The sequence below is a fragment of the Plodia interpunctella genome, chromosome 9 (assembly GCF_027563975.2).
Source record: "Plodia interpunctella isolate USDA-ARS_2022_Savannah chromosome 9, ilPloInte3.2, whole genome shotgun sequence".
NCBI lineage: Eukaryota > Metazoa > Arthropoda > Insecta > Lepidoptera > Pyralidae > Plodia > Plodia interpunctella.
The window spans coordinates 7786737-7807054 of record NC_071302.1 but is presented as its reverse complement, the minus strand read 5'-3'; the positions used below and the strand labels follow the sequence as shown (position 1 = coordinate 7807054).

Sequence of the window (20318 nt, the reverse complement as noted above, 5' to 3'; positions counted from 1 at the left end):
TTAAAGTGGCGCGGCATTAATAAATAGATAAACTCCTCAAGCTCTAAATACTGTGCTCCAATGTGAAGTTGCGGAATTTGCTAGGTTATTTGGAAACTCAGTTTAAGTGCAACTCATATACGGTCCGTATGTCCCAACGAAATTGGCATTGTGTGCAGTGCACAATGCTTTGTTTCGCTGATTATGGGCCAAGCTAATAAAGCTACTGCGTGCCTCAGATGCTTAGAAGTAGTTCTCTCTCCCTCTCTTTTATCTGAGCGTTTTTCCGATTCCTTCCTCAGCCGTTGAGTGTCAAAGCCCAAGGTCGCTTTCCTACTTTTTCGTCTGCACTTCGCACGGGGCATCGTGGACATCTCTAGTTGTTAGACTATTGGCACGCATACCATCCTTGATGACATCAAGCCAGCACTGATTGGGTTTGCCCCTTCTGACAGGGCCAGGCGGGAGCGGCATATCCAAATATTTGTTCCCTACGAAATTTGCCGTTCTATTGCTAAGCAGTCTTGACAAATAGCATCAATATTTTTATGAGTGACTTGACTTCTATCATTCTTTAATTGATACACGCTTTTTATGATTCTCCAACAAGACAACATGGCCTGAATATCTTCTATCTAAAAATGCATATTCGTTAGTACCTGCTAAAAATATCTTAACTATCACTATCACTTGCGAATTGACGGTCAAAGCATATAAGCATATGGAAAGTTTGCTCCGCACCCACAAACCGGTAGCTGTTAATATCGTGCAAGTAATAGTCGCAAAAAGTTTTCTTTTTCTAACCCAGATTCAGTATTAAGTTCTTATTTGATAAAAATTTCGGTCGACCTTAATTAAAGGGGATTCTAAATTTATATAATAAGGACTTCATTCTAAGCTGAGAATGCTCCTAGGATTTATATCTATACTCTATCTGATGAGTTGCTATAGCAAATCATAAAACATTAGGCTTATTCTAAACGCAGCAACTGATTTAGATGAAGTTTTCACTGGAAAGGAAACTAGAAAATGGGTCAGGGTCACTACAATACATAAATGTATTCTTCCAGGGCGCTATTGATAGCGCTATGCTGCGCGTACGCAGCGGCGCTGGCGCCACTATCCGCGGCCGGCGACGACAACGAGTGCGCCCTCTACCTGACTGGGCCCGGCAGAACCTCCGCCTATGACTACAGCCTCAATCTACTGAAAGGCAACTTGTAAGTGAAAATTTTCATAATGTTATAGCCTAAAAAAATTTTTTTAATGACATATTTATAAACTAGTTGTCCTAACAAGTTGTTTCCTACCTAAGAAATCTACAGTATATACTATGAATTTTATTCAAACTAGCAAGATGGAATTACCATCAAATACACAAAAATCTGAAGAAAAAAAACTAAGCTACACATTTAAAATATAAGCTGTATATTTTAAATGTTTTTATCACACTGATCTCTCAAGTCCGCCCTGAGGAAATCGAAAGTGTTTATATAAAACAATCCAACATCGTAGTCATAGACAATACCACCATATGCAAATGTCAGACTGATACTAAGAAAGATACCTAAATACAATACAATATATGAACAATGTTATGTTCTCCGCAGATTGTATCTACGATAGAAGTATCGATTAACACCTGTCGACACAGTGATAGTAACATCTATCGACATTCGAACCTGTTGAACTATCGATTGAAACAACGATGTTTGCTTTATCGATAACTTGCTTTTGAAATTATTTTTCCCAAGTGAATATAATTTCATCTCGTGAGGATCAAAATAAGATTACGGGTTATTTATAAATATTGTAAACGTCAATAAACAGGTACTTTGGCCCAAGCATTGGAAGGTATCAAAATAAAGATCGTACTTTACCACTGTCGCGTATTATGGGTAACATCTATGTCGCCGCATGTACTTATTAATCAAAACAAAATTACTCTTTCTAAATCTCCTGTGATACACTCGTTTCTTTCACGAAATTACTCCCACAGATTGAAAGAAAATGAAAGGAAAGACTCAAGCTTATAGATTTATTAGCATAGACTTATTTTTTTTATTCTTTTACTCGATATCTTTGTCATATCAGCTGATGTCGCGAAGTCTGCTTATTGCGTCACCTGCAGTCCGAGATCGCACGCTAATGAACCGGCGATAGCACAGAAGTTGACGCTTCTATCGTTGTATGTTGAAGAGCTACTTGAAAACAGTTGATTATCAAGCTCTCTCAGTACTTACTTACTGGTAAATTTGAATAATGGCCTATAACATCGTCAAATAGACGCTTCCACTTAGGAGTCGACGTCTTGTCTCGAATAGTCAATAAATGGTAACAGTTACGAAAATACGTTACAAATGAACTTGCGACAACAATCAACAAAGCCAACAAAATAATGTTTGGCTTTATGAAATTTGCAAACAACATTTGAAGACACGCTTACAAGAATACATCCTCAAACCACCTTTAGACCAAAGTACTTACCGACGTGGCCCTTTCGTATTCTCCATAGTTTGCTGGGCGATGTCAAGTCGTCACCGGCCGCAATCTTGACACACTTCCGCGACACACTTCACACTCGCCGACGAACTCCGTCTTTCTCCGCAACTTTGCTTAGTATCCAATATCCAATACTCATCACTTAGCTGCCGCTTCGGTACCGCAATGTTTGTTTTCCATTTCTATTATGATTTCTATGGCTTTGTACACTTTATTTATTATCAATGTGGTACTAAATATACATTAAATATTAATTTTTATAGTCAATACGTTATCATTTATTGAATATTCAGTAAGCTTCAAGAAATATAACACCTGTGCGAATTATAACTTTTATTTCGTCAAGTCCATAAGTGTGTTTTATTGTGTTTATAGTTAAATGTAAATTTACAAAACGAAAACTTTTAATTGCTTTATTGCCATTAAAACCTTTGCCAGTCACTAAACTTCATCGCCAACTTCGTCGACATGACATGGCTGCACGTATTTTTCTCATCTGACGCTCATTACATAAGCTAAAGCTCGCCATTCATTTCGGTGGTTCCCATTGTTGAACACCGTTTACTTTTGCATTCCCTGGCTTGTCGAGAGGTGACCCCGAGTGTTGTAATCTACCTATCTGCCTCTACAATTGCTTTCGTCTGCACACGCATTGCATTAGGCAACGTTTGGATTGGGCAGCCAAATGGAGGCGCTCACTTTCAAAATCCTTTCGCTAGCCGGACCATCGCACCTGAAATTTCAACATTGCCTAGCATCATATTATAGACACAATAAGACTAACAAAAAGAGTACACGACGGTTACTTTGTTGAAGAGATATTGACCTTGTGGAACTATACTTGTTTATTTATTTTATTGGTGAACATAACAGTTTACAACTTAATTAATAGTATAGAACTATGGATACTCGTACAAGACTAGTTGTAAGATCAAAAATTGGTACAGACAACATGCTTATCATTTCTGGACAAAATAAGTAGGTATAATGTAGACTAACAATATTAATTAACTAAATATAGGTATAAGAGAGTGTTACTGTTAGGAATGTTAGGTGCGATATGTTCGTAAGTATAGAAAGAAGTACCTACCCAAGTTTAATGGGTGAATGTGGACGGATGCTTCCTTTCTTTCAAAGACTTCCACATGTGCCCGGGCATTTAATTTGTAAATAATATTTTACGGTTGACCCTAACACCGTTTTCTTGTTCATGACCACACATGTTATTGCCTCGTAAGTGAGTCGTCAAGTAACGGTGCGCCGACCTCTGTGCCCAGCTTGTTTTGTCCGAACTCACGCCGATGATAGCTATTCATGAATATTCACACTATTCTTTAAGCTGAGTACACAAAAGATGCTGGCTCAGAGTTGTTGAGCAATGTAAAGAAATTATTCAGTATGTGCACATAAGTATCATTAACAAACTGCTAACCGTAAAAAGATATGTGAATTAGTTTTTTTAAAAGCTTAGGTCAGGTGCTATAGCTCAGTAATCGAACACAAATAGCCCAGATAATTACAAAAATGACCCAAATCACTCGGTCTAGTCCTATGATTCTTTATCTATATATCATAAAACTTATCATAACAATATTGTAAAACTCATGTCATATGACTTTAAGCGACTTGAATACCATCTGACATTAACGTTAGCATACAACATTATCATAACCATGGATTTAGTAAGTACTACGGAGTACCTACTTATTCTACGGAAATAACACACTCAATAAAAAATAAAAATAACAATACGATGCACACTCAACCTTAGAGCCATAAATAAACTCTCAAATTCTTTCTGGTTTTTCCGGTTGCCATCACCTAGTTCTATAGATTGTCTGATCTAATAGACGAGATTTTAAGTGAACGAGAAATCTAAAATAAATTACCGTTCAATATCGCTTGACGGTACAAATATAATGCGGTAGAGCCAGTACTTTCTAGAAGCAACGAGCGCTGAAATCTTGCCAAAGCCATCTCTGCCATTATGTCATACTCATGCCCCTACATCGTGTCATTTATTACACTGATTCAGCAGTTTATCTGTCACGGTGATCATTATCTCAGCAGTATCCGTACTGTATTGCTTATCAAATTTTTGATAATCATTATGCAATTACTGAAGTTATGTGTTAAATAAATATAAGTATTATTAATTGGTTATAAATTAATTGAGCTTAGAAAATAATTAAACCTCGCGCATGATTAAAGAATATAGGTATAGGTGAACAACTGACATGTCATGGCGTCGACATTCAAGGAAGAAGAAGAAAGAATATCATATGTTAGCACATATGATACAGATTAAATTAACTAAATTCTTCTAACAGAATATGAAAACATTCCACAAATTCATTTAAGATGATGATTTTTTAATAATTTTAATTATGGTAGATTAACTAATTTTTGAAAATACAGTTAATTTATATTGAAGTAATTTTGAAGTTTATCTAATCGAGTGCAAACAAATAACCTACTTTCAATAATCAGTCTTGTCTTTATATCACGCTAATTATTGTGAGAAACTGCATCTTTCCTGCTTCCGGAATATTGATGTGGGAATTGATTGCTTTGTCTACAATTGTGTGACATCTCCGAGGTTAACGTCATTTGATAAATTAATTTTCAATAGTTATGTTTATCAATTTAGCCTATTTCTCTAAGTATTTCATAATATAGGTAACATATTTAATTAAATCTAATTTATTGTATAGAAATAAAAAAGAAAACGATCATTTTAATAAATTTAACAAACTTTTTTCAGCTTACTTGAATAATGTTATCTGAAAACCACACAAATCTATCAAATATCCCATGCCGATAATATTATTCCGGTTGTATTTTTTGTGCAAATTGTTCACATCTACATCTCAATATTACACTCGACTGATGTAGGAAGCTATTTCTAGATATTGCACATGGTTTTCTAGTTTGTCGGAGCTTATTGAACATTTTCCTGTTGAAATGTCAACCCAGGGCAATCAGGTAAAGCGGTAAAGCGGTAAAGTAAAAAGTAAAGAATAAATAAAAATGAATAATTGAAATTTTGTTAATTGTTACACTTTTTTATAACCAGAATACAATGCGCTTACAACATATATATCTTTTTAATTTAAATTGGAATTTTAACTAATACTTATTTAAAACAACAAATTTTAAGAAGGAGAATATAGGTGCTTCTCTAAAAGTGTTAATTACTTTGTTGCAGTGGTTACGAAGGACAACATACGTGTATAACCTACGACGCAGTCAACCAAGCTTACCTGGAGGCCAGGAACAGAATCGGTGAGACATCTGGAATGACAGTATTTAATGAGTACTAATCGTAATCGTAAACCTGACAGGCTCGATATTATCATGGCCATGACTTCTGTTCATGCGATCTTCGTCGCAGCGAGAGCTTTAATTTTACTTTATTGGTAATTATCCAAACCCTAAAAAAACTAACACTAGTACAAAATCAGTATGAACATAATTTCTTCTGTTGAGCTGTTACATGGACGCCAGTCTTTTTGCAAACAAGCACGTAACAATTGATGACGGATAACAAATTATAATAAAATTATAATAAATTATAATAAAATAGAACTAGTACGCAGACCTTACTGTGATTGAACATACTCATTTGTAAGTATCATAATAACTGTACTTATGTTTCAGTTTGTTGATCTTTGATGGATAGCCCAGTAATCTTGCGATTAGCTTAATGTTACATATTAATCTTAACGTATATTTGATTTTCTTAATAGCAAAAACATTGAGACCAAAAATTTAATTATATTTTGAGCATACAAAAATATTATTCCTAATTTATTTGGTGTCAAAACTACAAAGAAAGTAATTCAGCATAGTTGTGAAAAAAAATCGACTATTTGCCCTCACCGAGTATCTTTCAATAGTAGTAGCCCTATCAATTTGATCAATTATATACTAATCAATTCAGCTTAGTATTATTATGATTTATGTATTTGCACTTATCCATTGTGTAATTGTAAATAAAAAACGAATAGTATGTTGTGATTATATTTTCACAGTCACGCAAAATCTACGAGAAAGATTTCGATGACATTTGGTACAGAGGTAGAATGAAATCTGAAAGTCTTGTCTAAGTAAGGCACGTTACAACTATTATGACCTAAATACATTTCTGTGCAGTGGTGTCGCACCCTAAAGGAGACTGGAAGGCGGAGGATTTCGCCAGCGTCGGAGAACTGCTGCTCGACATCTCCATCAGCCTCGCCAGGACGTGAGTTTCATTTACTTAATACTCACTCAATATTCATCTCACATTATATAAGTCCAGCGCTGGACATAGACCTCTTTCGGTCGTAGGGAGACATCGATCGGTCTACTTGGAAGTCTTTGGGAGAGGCCTTTTTTTACACTATACCTTATTTTTTCACTTTAAATACGTCTATTATCTTCTGGCCTGATTTATAAACAAAAAATATAAACATAAATGAAATTTATAAACATAAATGAATGGCCAGATTTATAAACATAAATGAAAAAAGCTTGTAAAATATGTCCATATTATTTCTGGACAAAAATCATTAAGTTAGCCTTCATTGAGCTTCCACAGCAAATATGTATACTTATGTGCATTCCGACCTTGCAATGAATCGAATCTCATACTTACTTACAAAGCAGATCATTTAGAAAGGATCAAGGCTAATAGTTCTTCTGATAGATTACATTCATCTTTTGTCTTCTCTGTTTATTTGTTCATGGTCTTCACGATGCGGAAGCCTTAGCCTTATGATCGTGATTGTGACATGTACACCAGGTATCATTTAACGGCTGTTTGTTGCATTCAACTCGATTTCATGTGCAATTACTTCTCGTTTTGACTGTACGCTGATCCAGTTTTAAACAAACAAGTATTTTTAAAACGCGGATCTTCCAAGACAATGGTTTACGCAAGGCAATATTTTGTTCTCACTAGATTTATTCTCGCAATTGCGGGCAGGAAGAATACTGGTTGGGGTAATGCAAGACAACAAGTGGCTCAAAAAACATAGCAAATTAATTGATGTAGTAAAATGTATTGCTTAAATTCATTAAAAGAAAATTCATGGTACAAAGCTCTGGTTGAGTGGTGACAGTGGAGCGGAACACGCCCATATTGAAAACCACAAATGGTTTTATGATACTAAGAGAAAAGCAGGTGTGAAGTGTATAAAGATTGCCAAAGATGGCATAAACTGATTCTTCAGTTTGTGTTGTCGATCTTGGGCAGTCGGGCTCAGTCTTCTTTACCACAAGGTAGAAAAAGACTGAGGTGAAGAAAATATATTATTTTAAGGTTTATAAGTTTAATTTTAAAATTATAGTTTTAAACTATATAAAGTAATTATTTATTTGTTGCATAAATTTTCAATGGACAGTCATAATAAAAAAATATACATAAATTTATATTTTAAAAATGGTAAGCCCTTCTGGCATAATAGGGACCAACACTGATTGAATGAGTTTCTTTCTGCATTTCTTCTCAGCATTGGTCGTTCCGAAATACTAGTAGTTTGTAGCTTTGATAAACATCATTTAATTTAGAATATGACGTGAAAAAGTGCCTGTGAAATTCTAATATCTGAATAAATGATTTGATTTTGATTTCATAAATGGTCAGGAGTAACGAACCACTTTATTTTTTTATTTAGTTAAAAATATATAGTCTAATTGCACAGATGCTGCGTCAAACTGATACAAGGTGAAAAATTCGTAATTTTAACCTTAGCTATTATCACCGGCATGCAGCATAACTGAAAGGTGCAAACTCTAACAATGCAGATCGCGGCCCTTGATCTTACGATCGCCTACTCTTGTCCACTGACCTTTAGTGACTGGAGCACGTAAATGCCATCTTGTCCACTCATTACCGCAACCGAACCAGGCCGAACCAGATTGCATATGAATCACAAATCGGAAGAAGTTATACAATCACAAAGGATCATTCGGCAATTAACTGTTTTTAAACTATTAGCTGCATTCTCCAATTCATATTTTATTCAGAAAAAGTATTATACAGAGTTTCATTAGTAGGCATAGTTTTTATAATAACTTGCCCTTTTAAAATATTTATATATTCTTTGTTTCTCTAGATCACAAAAATTAAATTAATATTTTCCATTTCCAATTTCTCATTTGAATGCAAAGCATAAAGTAATTTTCTAAAAAACAATTTGTATATAATATTGTTACATTAGATTTAATGTTACGTGAGAAATGAAGGACAAGTACGGCACGCTGTGGAAACATGCGGAAATGTACCTTAATGGTGATACACTAAAAAGATTAATTGCTATATAACCGTTAAACTGGATAAGATTCATAACAATAAAGATTATATTAAAAATTGAATATAAAAATGTTTAGGAAGTAATAATTCGTCTTTTCGTGACATTTTACGAAAATTCGTTAATAATATATATCACAATATTTTAAAGTAATTTGTAATTAAAGTCTTTATTACTATGACAAAATTACTACCGTAATTGTAATAAATCGTATATTATTATCAAATAGTATATAATAGTAATTAACCTTAAAAATTGAATTAAATATTAATTTAAGGTAAATTGACAAGAAAGAATCATAAAATGAGTTCGATAATAACTTTTAGATTCAGCTACAAAAGACATCAACGCCTTGTATACTCAAATAGGTATGTAAGAAAATCTATTTTTTATATAGCCACTCGTTCCATTGTATTTATTGGACATTTATAGGATCAATAGAAGCTAGAACTATCTTTATCTGTCTGTACATATGTACGCGCATCACACAAAGCCCACTGGATGGAATTTAATGCATTTTCACAATTGTATAGCAGAGTATAAAATAAATCTGGTATACGTTTCATCGCGATACATTGTTTGAAATCCGATATATGCACGAAATAAACGAGGGCGAAGTCGCAGGCAAAAGCTAGTTCATAGTATTCCCAGCCAAATCATCATACAAATCACAATAACACTTACATAATATACAATACAACATCCACATACGTAACACATGTATAACATTGTCTAGTAACATAATGCTCAAAATAAAGTATGGAACCAGTTTTAAAAAAAACCCGTCACATAATGCACCAAGCTATTAAAACATTTAAAGTCAAAAATAACAATAATTCCTCAGCATTCAGCTACAGAAATAGCTTACGCAAGCTATAATGAAAGTACACGCTGTATACCGTTGTTATATTTACATATATATAAGTCAGTTTAACGTTTGCATGCACAGACGGACCAATACCAATCTTGTAGACCTGAGAAACAACGGATATGTGGAATATACTTCCAATCTGTTGCATAACATAATGTATTGTGTGGACGGAAAGGATGTATCGAATTTTCTAGATCATTTTGAATATTTTAATGTACCGGACACATCGAAATATCTAGAATATAAATCCTTACAACGTTAGATATATTCTACTCTCTCTCTCACTCTCTCATATCTTATTACGAGTTGCGTTCGGAGCTGTGACGCCCGGGGTTAGCATAAAAATAACTTTGGAATTTTAAAGATTCGACTGTAATTTTACAACCAGCCATCTGCCTGACATTAACCCTCCTTGGGAATTTTATTGTTGCCTATCAGCTACTCAGGCTATGTCCCTCAGTCGCGTCGCACGACATCTCCGGAAGTATATGGAGTAGTTCTATTATATGGCGGAACCACAAGTCACATATTATAATGCATATAAATAATGTTCTTTTCCGGACTTAATTTTTATTAGGTTCACAAATCTAACAACATTTGTCTTTATTATTCAATTATTTTTCACATAACTCCGATTTAACTGAATCAAAAATAGAAACACATAATTCATATTTATCGAAATGAACTGAAGGTATCAGCTACTCGTATACTAAACTTATTTGTACAAATTGAAGTTGCATCACTCTTCAAACTAGTTATAGCGCCCACATACACATTCCAATAAAGTAGAGCTTAAATACTAGCAGTTTATTAAATTAATTAAAAAAATATATAATAATATGTATAATTAGACGTTTTTATTACTTTAAGCACTTGTCGGTAAACAGAATTAGCATATTGTATGAGATATAATTATTGTAATAACAAAACATAAATAATGAAATACCGTTTTTTACCATTACCCCTAGCATAGTGCAATAATGACTTAACGTTACGTTATGCGCTCTCCATAAACGTGTATGCTTAAAGACAGAGCTTAAGACCTTCAATCCTTGAACCACTTTTCAATCTGATTTGACCTCGATTTGTTAAAATTATGCGCCTACCTGTACTTAGTTGTTATCGTCATTTAAAGTGAACTTCAATAACGTTTACAAAACAAACAAGTAGGCTATAAGATCAACAATAATATACTACTGAGTACTATTCATTCGTACATAAGATCACACCAACATAAGAGATCGGTACCACCGGTTGCACCAGTCAAAATTGACGATAACTTTAACCCGCGTGCCGCTGATGTGTATAGATAAAATGGCGTATTTTGCATTTTTCTACGCAAGTTAAAATTAACTTCAAAGCACCCTTACGCACCATATTTCATTCCTTCCTTTACAAATATCGCAATGACATCATAGAAGCCATCACTTTCTGAACGGGCGTGTTCCAATAAATTGAATATATTTAACATCGTTTGCAGTTCATAATGAATTACATTTTAGATTTAATTACCTACCTAAATGAATTTTATTTCTAAATTTAATTTACCTACTTGCAACGAAGTCTTGTAACTAACGCAATAAACCTTGGCATTTTAAGCATCATTACTACATTACAAGCAGCAAATGTTGTAAACTATATCAATCAATTAGGAGGTGTGGTTAAAATCATTCTCAGTAAAATAATTATCTAAGAGCAAATACTAAACCTCAGGTAAGTGATCCCACAAACGATAAACTATGACAATTTGCAATTGTGTAAAGCTTAGAGCCAATATCTCATTCTTGAAAATAAAATATCTGGATTTCAGCAAACAAAAATGGTCTAACGAAATTTTCATTCAGACGATAACCTCAAAAAAAACCTATCAATAATATAAGCTTACACAGTGTTTTATCACGTTTAAAAACAACTAACAATAATATTTAGTTACTAATACAAACTGTTCACCACCAGGTACGGGCTCACATATGAGGAAATCGAGAAGGGCTTGCCGCTTATCGACACGTCGCGCACGCTGATCCGCGAGGTGTGCCCGCCCATCTTCTCGCACGTCGAGTGCCGCGCGGGGAAGTACCGCCGCTTTGACGGACTCTGCACCAACCTCCAGCACCCAACATGGGGCGCGACCATGTCTCCCTTCCAACGGTGAGCTCATATTGTTAAACGTTACTAGATGTAATCCGCAGCTGGGCTCGCCAGAATTTAGCCAGTAGACTTTCCAGCACACGAGTGGAGATAGTAATCCCCACTTTGAAAAATCACATCAATCCGTTTGACGTGAAAGAAGGGCAATTTAACGAACACACTTTCACATTCATACTATACATTTTAGGTAGTTCTTTTTTTATACTACTAAGCAAGCAGACAGGCATGCGGCTCAGCTGATGGGTAGTGGTCACCGCAGCCTATGTCTATCACACACATGTTGCCGACCCTGAATAAATCTTTTCACGCCCTTTTTGAAAAACTCCATGTTGTAGTTTCTAGGGAAATGCACGGTATTCTACAACCTCAGAGTACGCGGGAGGAAGTTCCTTTTAAAGCGCACAGTACACGAAATCTTTGGCTTCAAAGTGGGTGGATGAATTAAGGAATAGATTCAATAGTAGTAGGTTTAGTAAGGTAAACTCACACCAGTTCACAACTATTATCTAAATTTATTAGAAAAATAGATATATCAAAACAATATATATTTTGCTAATTAATAAAACATTGATTATGTCATCAACGTGACATTTTAACATTTTTTTAATTCACAGATTGATCGGTCCCCTGTTCGCGGACGGCATCAACGCCCCTCGCATCGCGCACACCGGCCGCGACCTGCCTCTGTCTCGCGTCGTCTCCCGCACCATGCATCCTGATGAGGGCTACCACGACCACGCCGGCACTGTGATGGTCATCGCCTGGGGCCAGTTCATGGACCACGATTACACGCTCACTGGAACTCCACTTGGTAAGCCCTGCACGTATTATTGAATACATTTTCATTTCAACGTTTTTTGGTCAGACTTATTTGCCAAATTTTAAAAATGAAAAAGTGGAGTTAAACTGTGACTGACCCAAGTTTGCTTACAACACATTTAGTCAAAGCAATCTATACGCAATATTGACGAGTAAACCCGACCGTAAATCAAAATCGATTAGCCAATTGCAATCGCTTATTCTCGCAGACCCGGTGAACCGCAACGACCCCGAAGAGTGCTGCAAGCGGCCGCCGCACCTGAAGCACCCTTACTGCAACGAAATAAGGGTCCCCGACGACGACTACTTCTACAGACTTTTCGGAGTCAAATGCATTGACTTTGTCCGAGGCTTCCCGTCACCCCGTCCCGGCTGCAGATTGGGTAAGTTCATCTTGAAAATATTTAAATTTCACACTGCAAATATTGAATCTTCCACTCAATGTTACGGCTTTTGCAACGGTTATCTTTCTGGTGAATCTTATTCATTCGTCACACCGAAATTGTAGCGGTTGTTTTATATTTTCGTAATTTAATTAAAATGTGTATATTTCGCCATAACCACATAGTTAATGTCATGGGATAAAGCGACGATACACCAGATAAGTGACGACCTTACATCGCAATTTCGTTGACAGGGAAGATTAAAACTTAATTGAATGTAATTCGAGGGTCAGCTTCTTGTCAACGATATCTCGACGGCTTGCTTAATTTGGACAACCACCGACCACATTGCAGTTGCGGTATGTCATACAATCGATACGGTCACAATATAAAGATACAGTTAAATGTTTGACTGTTTAATAGTTAGTTTGTCAAGTCATGGCAAATGATACAATAATTTGCAGGTAACTATCATACTGTGCCAGCCACACATTTTATTTATTTATTTATTATAAAATCAACACACAGCACTCATAGTTGCCCAACACATGCTTTGAGCCAAAGGACATAACTACTTACTAGACACAGAGTCTATAAAGTCAACTTTTCTGGATTATTATTTTAAAATAGCTCTTTATATTTGTATGGCCATAACATAACACAACGGTCACGTGTAATTTGAGCAACTGTAATCAACTTTCTAAGGCTTTCTATTAATTACTCATTCTATATCAAAAGCAAAATTAAATGCCGCTTACAAATCTACCCTTACTCCGTGTTCTTACACGCACGATAAGATACAGATTAAGATCACATACACAAGAGCGAAGCAGTCCGCGACCTCTGAACCATCTGATGTCGGCGAGAGAGAAAGTAGTATTACGTCCTCCTCAGGAGTTTCGCAATCTAGTGCAAAATATGTTCAAAACATCCGAGCGAATTCTGCCGGCGGCAATGCGGCCAAATTTGGTATGTAGATGATCTGATAGTGTTTTGTGTTGAATGGGTATTATAAAAAATTCTTCAGAATTATTAAAACGTTTCATATTTTTCTAAATTCAGTAGTATTTTTGAAAGGAATGTCTTAAAGGATGATACTTTTTTAGTCCCAATATTACCTACTTGGTTTACCTTCTGTTTTGATCTTTATATCTTCTTGTGGATACTACTATAAACTGAATCGTTTGCTTACCCAATCAATGAAGTGGGTATAGGTAGTTACTATAAAGCGGTCTACACACCAAAGCCGCTGACCCGGCGGCACGGATCGCCGGCCCAACCCGCCGGCCTTATTTTGTACAATCATGCCGCCGGCTTGCGCCCGCGCGGGCAAGCCGGCGGGGCAGCATGCCGATGCCGACGGCATCCCTCTCCACTCACTCAGTCAGTTGCCCGCCGGCTTTCATAGAGTAGTGACGTATCACTTATTCATTCTCTGTTGTTGTGAAGTGTCGGCACTTTTATTTTTATCAACTAACCAATATGGAGTGGGACGATGCAACAGTTATAAAACTAATAGACCTCTATCATTTAAAAGAAATATTATGGAACCCAAAAAACCGTGACTACAAAAGCCGGCCAAAGCGTTACGACGCATTTAATGAAATTGCCAGCGAATTTGCTACTGATGTTCCGGAAATCGAGAGAAAGATAAAAAATTTAACTAGTCATTATTACCGAGAGAAAAAAAAAGAAGATAATTCAAATAAGTCTGGTGCGGGTACTGATGGTATTTATCATAGTAAATGGTTTGCCTACAAATCACTAAATTTTCTGCGGAACAAAAATGTGCCTACTGGAACCACCGATACTGTAAGTAAAGATATATTTTTTTTTTATTTATAATCAGGCAACTAGGGCCCCATAGACATATAATTATAATATTAGTTTATTTATTAGTGTATCTTGGTATTTACATTTTAACCCTTTCCCGGGCATTGGCAAAATAGTTGCCACTCAGGTAAAAAAAATGTGTTTGAAAAAAAAGTAATTGAAATGTTGAAGACTTATTCAGTGCCTTTAATAAAATCCATAATAAAAAAATACACAATAAATGTTGATTTTGACTAGAGATACTTATTTATTTTTTATTAAATTAAAGTAAAACGTCAGTCTTTTTCGTCTTTTTTCGCAGGACACACCGTCGACGAGCCACGATTCACAATCGAGACGAGAATCACAATCAAATCAAAATGATTTACCACAGATGTCACCAGGAGATTCACAATCAAATCATAATGATTTACCACAGATGTCGCCAGAAAATACAACTTGGCAACGAAATAAACGTCCTAAAATCAACCCTAATAAAGAGTTGATATCCGAAGCATTGAATATTATGAAGAATGTCTCCCAACGACCAAATGTGACAAAAGATGAGGATGGTTTATTTGGAGATTATATTGCGGGTCAGTTAAGACAAATGGATCGACAAATGAAAGCTATTGTGAGACATCGGATCAACAATATAATATTTGAAGCCGAAACTGGTTATAGATCCGATACATTTACGGATTTTGCAAGACCAAGTAGTGTTTCTAGTTCACACAGTCATCCAGGATACTATACAGCATCTTCACTACAACAGGCGGTTGTAAGCCCTTCTACAAATAACTTAACTTCTTCTGAATACTCTGCCCAAACAAACTCAGATCCACAAACAATTCAACCTTCGTCACTAGAAACATTTGCTGAAGAATACCTAGCTCTAAATCCTTCTGATAGTGTTATAAAGTAATCTTCAAAATATGTTATAAATATTTAATTTTCTTTTTGGTATAATAAAGGTAGCTATAGGTAGCCCCATTAAAGTTAAATTTAAAATTAGTGTTGACTATTCCCTTCACACGAGTAGAGCTTGACATATGTGCGTAAGGAATAGCAAGGTTTTAATTTTAGTTTAGTGACACTTCTACCAATAGTTAATATCATGTTATTGGTTTACAAAAACACATTTCTTATTTTGTTTAAAATTTTATTATACGAATCACAATAAAAGTGTATCTCACTGTGTAATTTACGATTTTAGATTTAATGGATAATACATGGAACTACTTTAATGATTAAAAATAATATTGATTATATGAGTTGAGTTATTGGTTATATTGCCATTCTAATCCTCCGACACTAGAAAGAAAATAATGAGTCAACTCCACTCTTGTATCCTCAGCGGTCACTGTAGTATCCGAGGTTTGATTGTCTTCTCCTGACATATTATCTAAGCAACTGTCGTTTTCAAGATGTCTACGCCATTCACCGGGAAAGATTTCTCCTTGATTATTTTCAGTATCGTATTCATTTTGCTGAGTTGCAGCGGTTCGTTTGATATAATTAAATAAATGTATACACGCCAAAGTTACAGTAGTAGCTTTTTCTGGGATTAGCTGAATAGGTCTATGAAAAATCTTAAATTTGTGTGTTAACTGCCCAAACACGTTTTCAACTACTCTTCGCCCTCGACATACGCGATAGTTAAAAACCCTCTTAGATGATCCCATTGTGTGATTACCATCATAAGCCTTTATAATATGGGGTTGCAGAGGAAACGCGTCATCACCCAAAAAAAAATACGGTACTGGTAGATTCCTTCCGGGTAAAGGGGTTTTATGTGGTATATTCAATTCATTATCATTTAACAATCGACATAATGCTGAATTATTAAAAACCCCACCATCTGAAATCCGACCCTGACATCCCACATTAGCGTACAAAAAGTTGTAATCAGCATCTACCAAAGCAAAGAGCACAATACTGAAATATTTTTTATAGTTTATATAATCACTTCCACTTTTTGGGGGACATTGAAGTTTTATGTGTTTCCCATCCATTGACCCAAGACAATTGGGTATTTGCCATCTTTTTAAATATTCATCTGCAATTTCTCTCCATCCTTCCTGACTCCTTGGAATTTTCACATAATCTGAAAGTCCTTCAACTAAAGCATCACATACTTCAGGAATAATGCTTGAAATTAGTTGAGGAGATACTTTAAAGACGTCGCACAGGCTACTAAAAGAATTTCCTGAGCTTAGGTATTTTAACGTTATTGACAATCTTTCTACTGGTGAAACTGCTTTTCTGTAATTTGTGTCTTGTTTAGCTATTTTGTGTCCAACAATATTCAGTAAATATTCAAAGTCGGTACTGGTTAATGACAGGAAAGTCTTAAAAGAAATGGGTTTGTATAGAACCAAGTCGTCTTCCCTTAAATCACTTAATCTTTGACAAGTACTGTATTTATTGCGACTCATTAAACTTGGCCTAACCCAACACTTTCGTGTGTTGAGGGATCCACCGATAATAACTCCACAAACTGCTATTATTAAATCACTGTTATCGTCCTCCTCCATGTCAATCTGAAAATACTACTTCTGAATTATTCGCAACACACACGTCCAATCTCTACGACTATTTGGCAATTACTAGAACACCACATGCCGCGGCTGTCGTGCCGCCGGTATTGCCGCCGGCAAAGTCGTTCGGCTTGGACATTCTGAAGCCGCCGGGTTAACCCGCCGGCACTAAGCCGCCGGGCTGTGCCGCCGGGTCAGCGGCTTTGGTGTGTAGACCGCTTAATATTCTAGTGAATAAATAACGTTTCAAACTATGTACTCCAATTTATCGCTAAGTCTCGTGGTAAGCGAGTAATTTATAGCTCCCGTATCATGTGTGGAAAGATTAATTTCTGTATCTAGAGCAGGCTCAAATATGGCGCATTTAATAAAGTTGCTATTATATTTTATGGTGCCTATTTATATCGACTTGGTAAATAGTAGGTTTATAGTACCTTTTGGTTCAAACTTCCATGATTGCTAATGCTATGAATACACTTATAATTTAGAAATTGCTTTATCAAGCAATATAAAAAATTGTTATACGTTAATTTAATAACTGTGCCACTTTATCTAATACACAAGCTAATTAATATTTAGAAGGCTGACTGGTACTACAAACAGGATGGCTTAAATGTTATGAATAATTATGTAGTTTATCAAATACTAACCAGTGTGCACTAAAAGTTAATAGCTAACAACAGGTCATTCGTACAACTGAGATATTTACGAGTACTAAGTAATTATTTCATATTAAACCCAATACATATTGTAACAAAATTCATACTCAGTTGATAGGACAAGTCTTTTCAAAGATCTATTTTTGAATTTAAAGCTTTATATGGAAATATAAAGGAACATATTAATTTTTAAGTCAAATCATCACTTTCACACAATGATGATTATGTTGCTTGAATAAGATCCTATATCCACCATTCTGGACACCATTACATCCGTTATATATTAAGGCATTTAATGTTTACATATTAGGCATGTTAATCTTGACTTTTACACTTTCTTTGTATTTAAGGCTCAAGGGTTCCGTTCAACACACTGACTGGAGTTATCGATGGAAACACCGTGTATGGTGTCACTGAAAAATTCGCGAGGTAAAGAACATAATCTTATTTGTCACTAGTCTGTTTCAGGTAAGGCTACTTAATTTTATTAAAGCTGTCAGGTGTAAGATTTGAGTAGAGTATTGAGATAACTAATCGTCTAGTTAAGTCATATTTACCTATATTCGACAACGGCAAAAAGCGACAGCCGCAGCATCTATTCAAAAGTCTGCAAAATCTAGAGTACTCATGTACTGTACTTTCTTATAAAATTCCAAGGCGAACTTTACTAAATTTGTAAAAATTTTGGATGTAAGTACCTCTATACTTACCACCTCATCACCAAAATGCTAAAAATATGACAATATCACTCATGTTTAAAGGAACTTCATATAGTTCATAGCAATCGATATTTTGACTAATACATTAAAAGTAGTCAAGAGTATGAGAAGTAACCGGGCGTGTTTGCAGAAAACTGCGCACTGGCTTCGGTGGGCTGCTGCGAATGAACCCTGTCTTCAAGGAGTACGGGCTGAAGGATCTGCTGCCGCTGAAGCTGGACATCCCGGACGAAGGCTGCACCAGGCCCAACAAGAACATGTACTGCTTTGAAGCTGGTTAGTTTCAGGTCACAGATTATAAAATACTTAGGTATAGTAGTAGATTTTTCATAAATAAACAAATAATGGTGTATCTATTATACATAATTTATTATTAATTATGGTATTCTGTGACACATTTTTGTGCATCCCGCTATTTTATCTCGACATTTACTAGGTTTTGACTAAATTATAAATATTAATGTTATGTACAGTCAAAATTGAATCTTTTAAAAAAATATGCTTACTAACATATTTTTAGTTTGTCTCTTCTTTTTTATATAAAAACAACGTATCGATCAACAAATGCAATATAAAATAACATATTCAATCAACTTAAGAAGAAAAGAAGTTACCAATTGGTCGCAATCACGTTATAACGTCACAAAATTTATAAATTTCAACCAGGTGAAATCCGAGTGAACGAGCAGCTAGTCCTGACCGTGATGCACACGCTGATGGCCAGAGAACACAACCGGGTCGCCCGAGGTCTGGCCGAGGTCAACCCTCACTGGGACGATGAGACCCTGTTCCAAGAAGCACGTCGTATTAACATCGCTGAGATCCAACACATCACGTATAACGAGTTCCTGCCCATCTTACTCGGAAAGGACGTTATGGAGAAGTTCGGATTGGTTTTACAGAAGGATGTAAGTATACTACGACTACGACTGTAGTATATATTATAATGCCTCATTTGTGAAAGTTCGAGATACCAGGCACAGGTTACCGGTCAGTAAAAAGTCATTAAATCTGGACGACATCTTCAAAAACGTTGCAACGTTCGCAGAAAAGCGTTGCACACAAGCCGCTTTCAATCGGTTTTAGTGTCTTTACTTTCCCAAAGATAGCCTATGTTACTAGGTAAAACGTCATAACTATAACATATTAGGTAATTAATAGGATCACATTTGTATGTAATAATTTCTTAGAGTGTCTTATTGTTATATTGACAGGGATACTGGAACGGCTACGATCCTGAAGTGAACCCAGACGTCATTGACTCGTTTGCTGCGGCTGCGTACCGGTTCGGACACTCGCTCCTTCCCACAGCTGTCGAGAGGTGGTCCAAAGCACACAAGTTCATCGGTGAGTACATCAGATAGGTATGTAGATTAAACAGAGCTGTGGAGTTTTGAGATAGCACTAACATGAATGAGAAAATGGCACAACGGGCAATGCTGGTAGTATGCGCATGCCGTGTACTACGAGTACCTAAGCAACCAATAGGTATATAAAAAGTAACAATTTTTTTACGAATGTGGTTAATTTGAAAAGAATCGAACAGTCAAAAGGTATTTTATAACTGTAAATGTAATAACTCCTAATTGA

General features: G+C 35.6%; 1 protein-coding gene across 2 annotated transcripts in view; it reads left to right on the top strand.

The window, feature by feature from the left end:
- The window catches only part of cysu (Curly Su), a 29505-nt gene that overhangs the window by 6742 nt on the left and 2445 nt on the right, over positions 1-20318 (top strand). Inside the window, exons 2-11 of one of the 2 annotated variants that reach the window (XM_053749525.2) lie at positions 1050-1199; positions 5690-5766; positions 6637-6727; positions 11605-11796; positions 12411-12607; positions 12825-12998; positions 18360-18438; positions 18859-19004; positions 19395-19636; positions 19943-20075. In XM_053749525.2, the coding sequence (XP_053605500.1) occupies positions 1050-1199; positions 5690-5766; positions 6637-6727; positions 11605-11796; positions 12411-12607; positions 12825-12998; positions 18360-18438; positions 18859-19004; positions 19395-19636; positions 19943-20075 (1481 nt within the window). Of the gene's footprint in view, positions 1-1035; positions 1200-5689; positions 5767-6636; positions 6728-11604; positions 11797-12410; positions 12608-12824; positions 12999-18359; positions 18439-18858; positions 19005-19394; positions 19637-19942; positions 20076-20318 lie in introns of those variants that run through there. The other variant, XM_053749524.2, reaches the window with a different exon arrangement.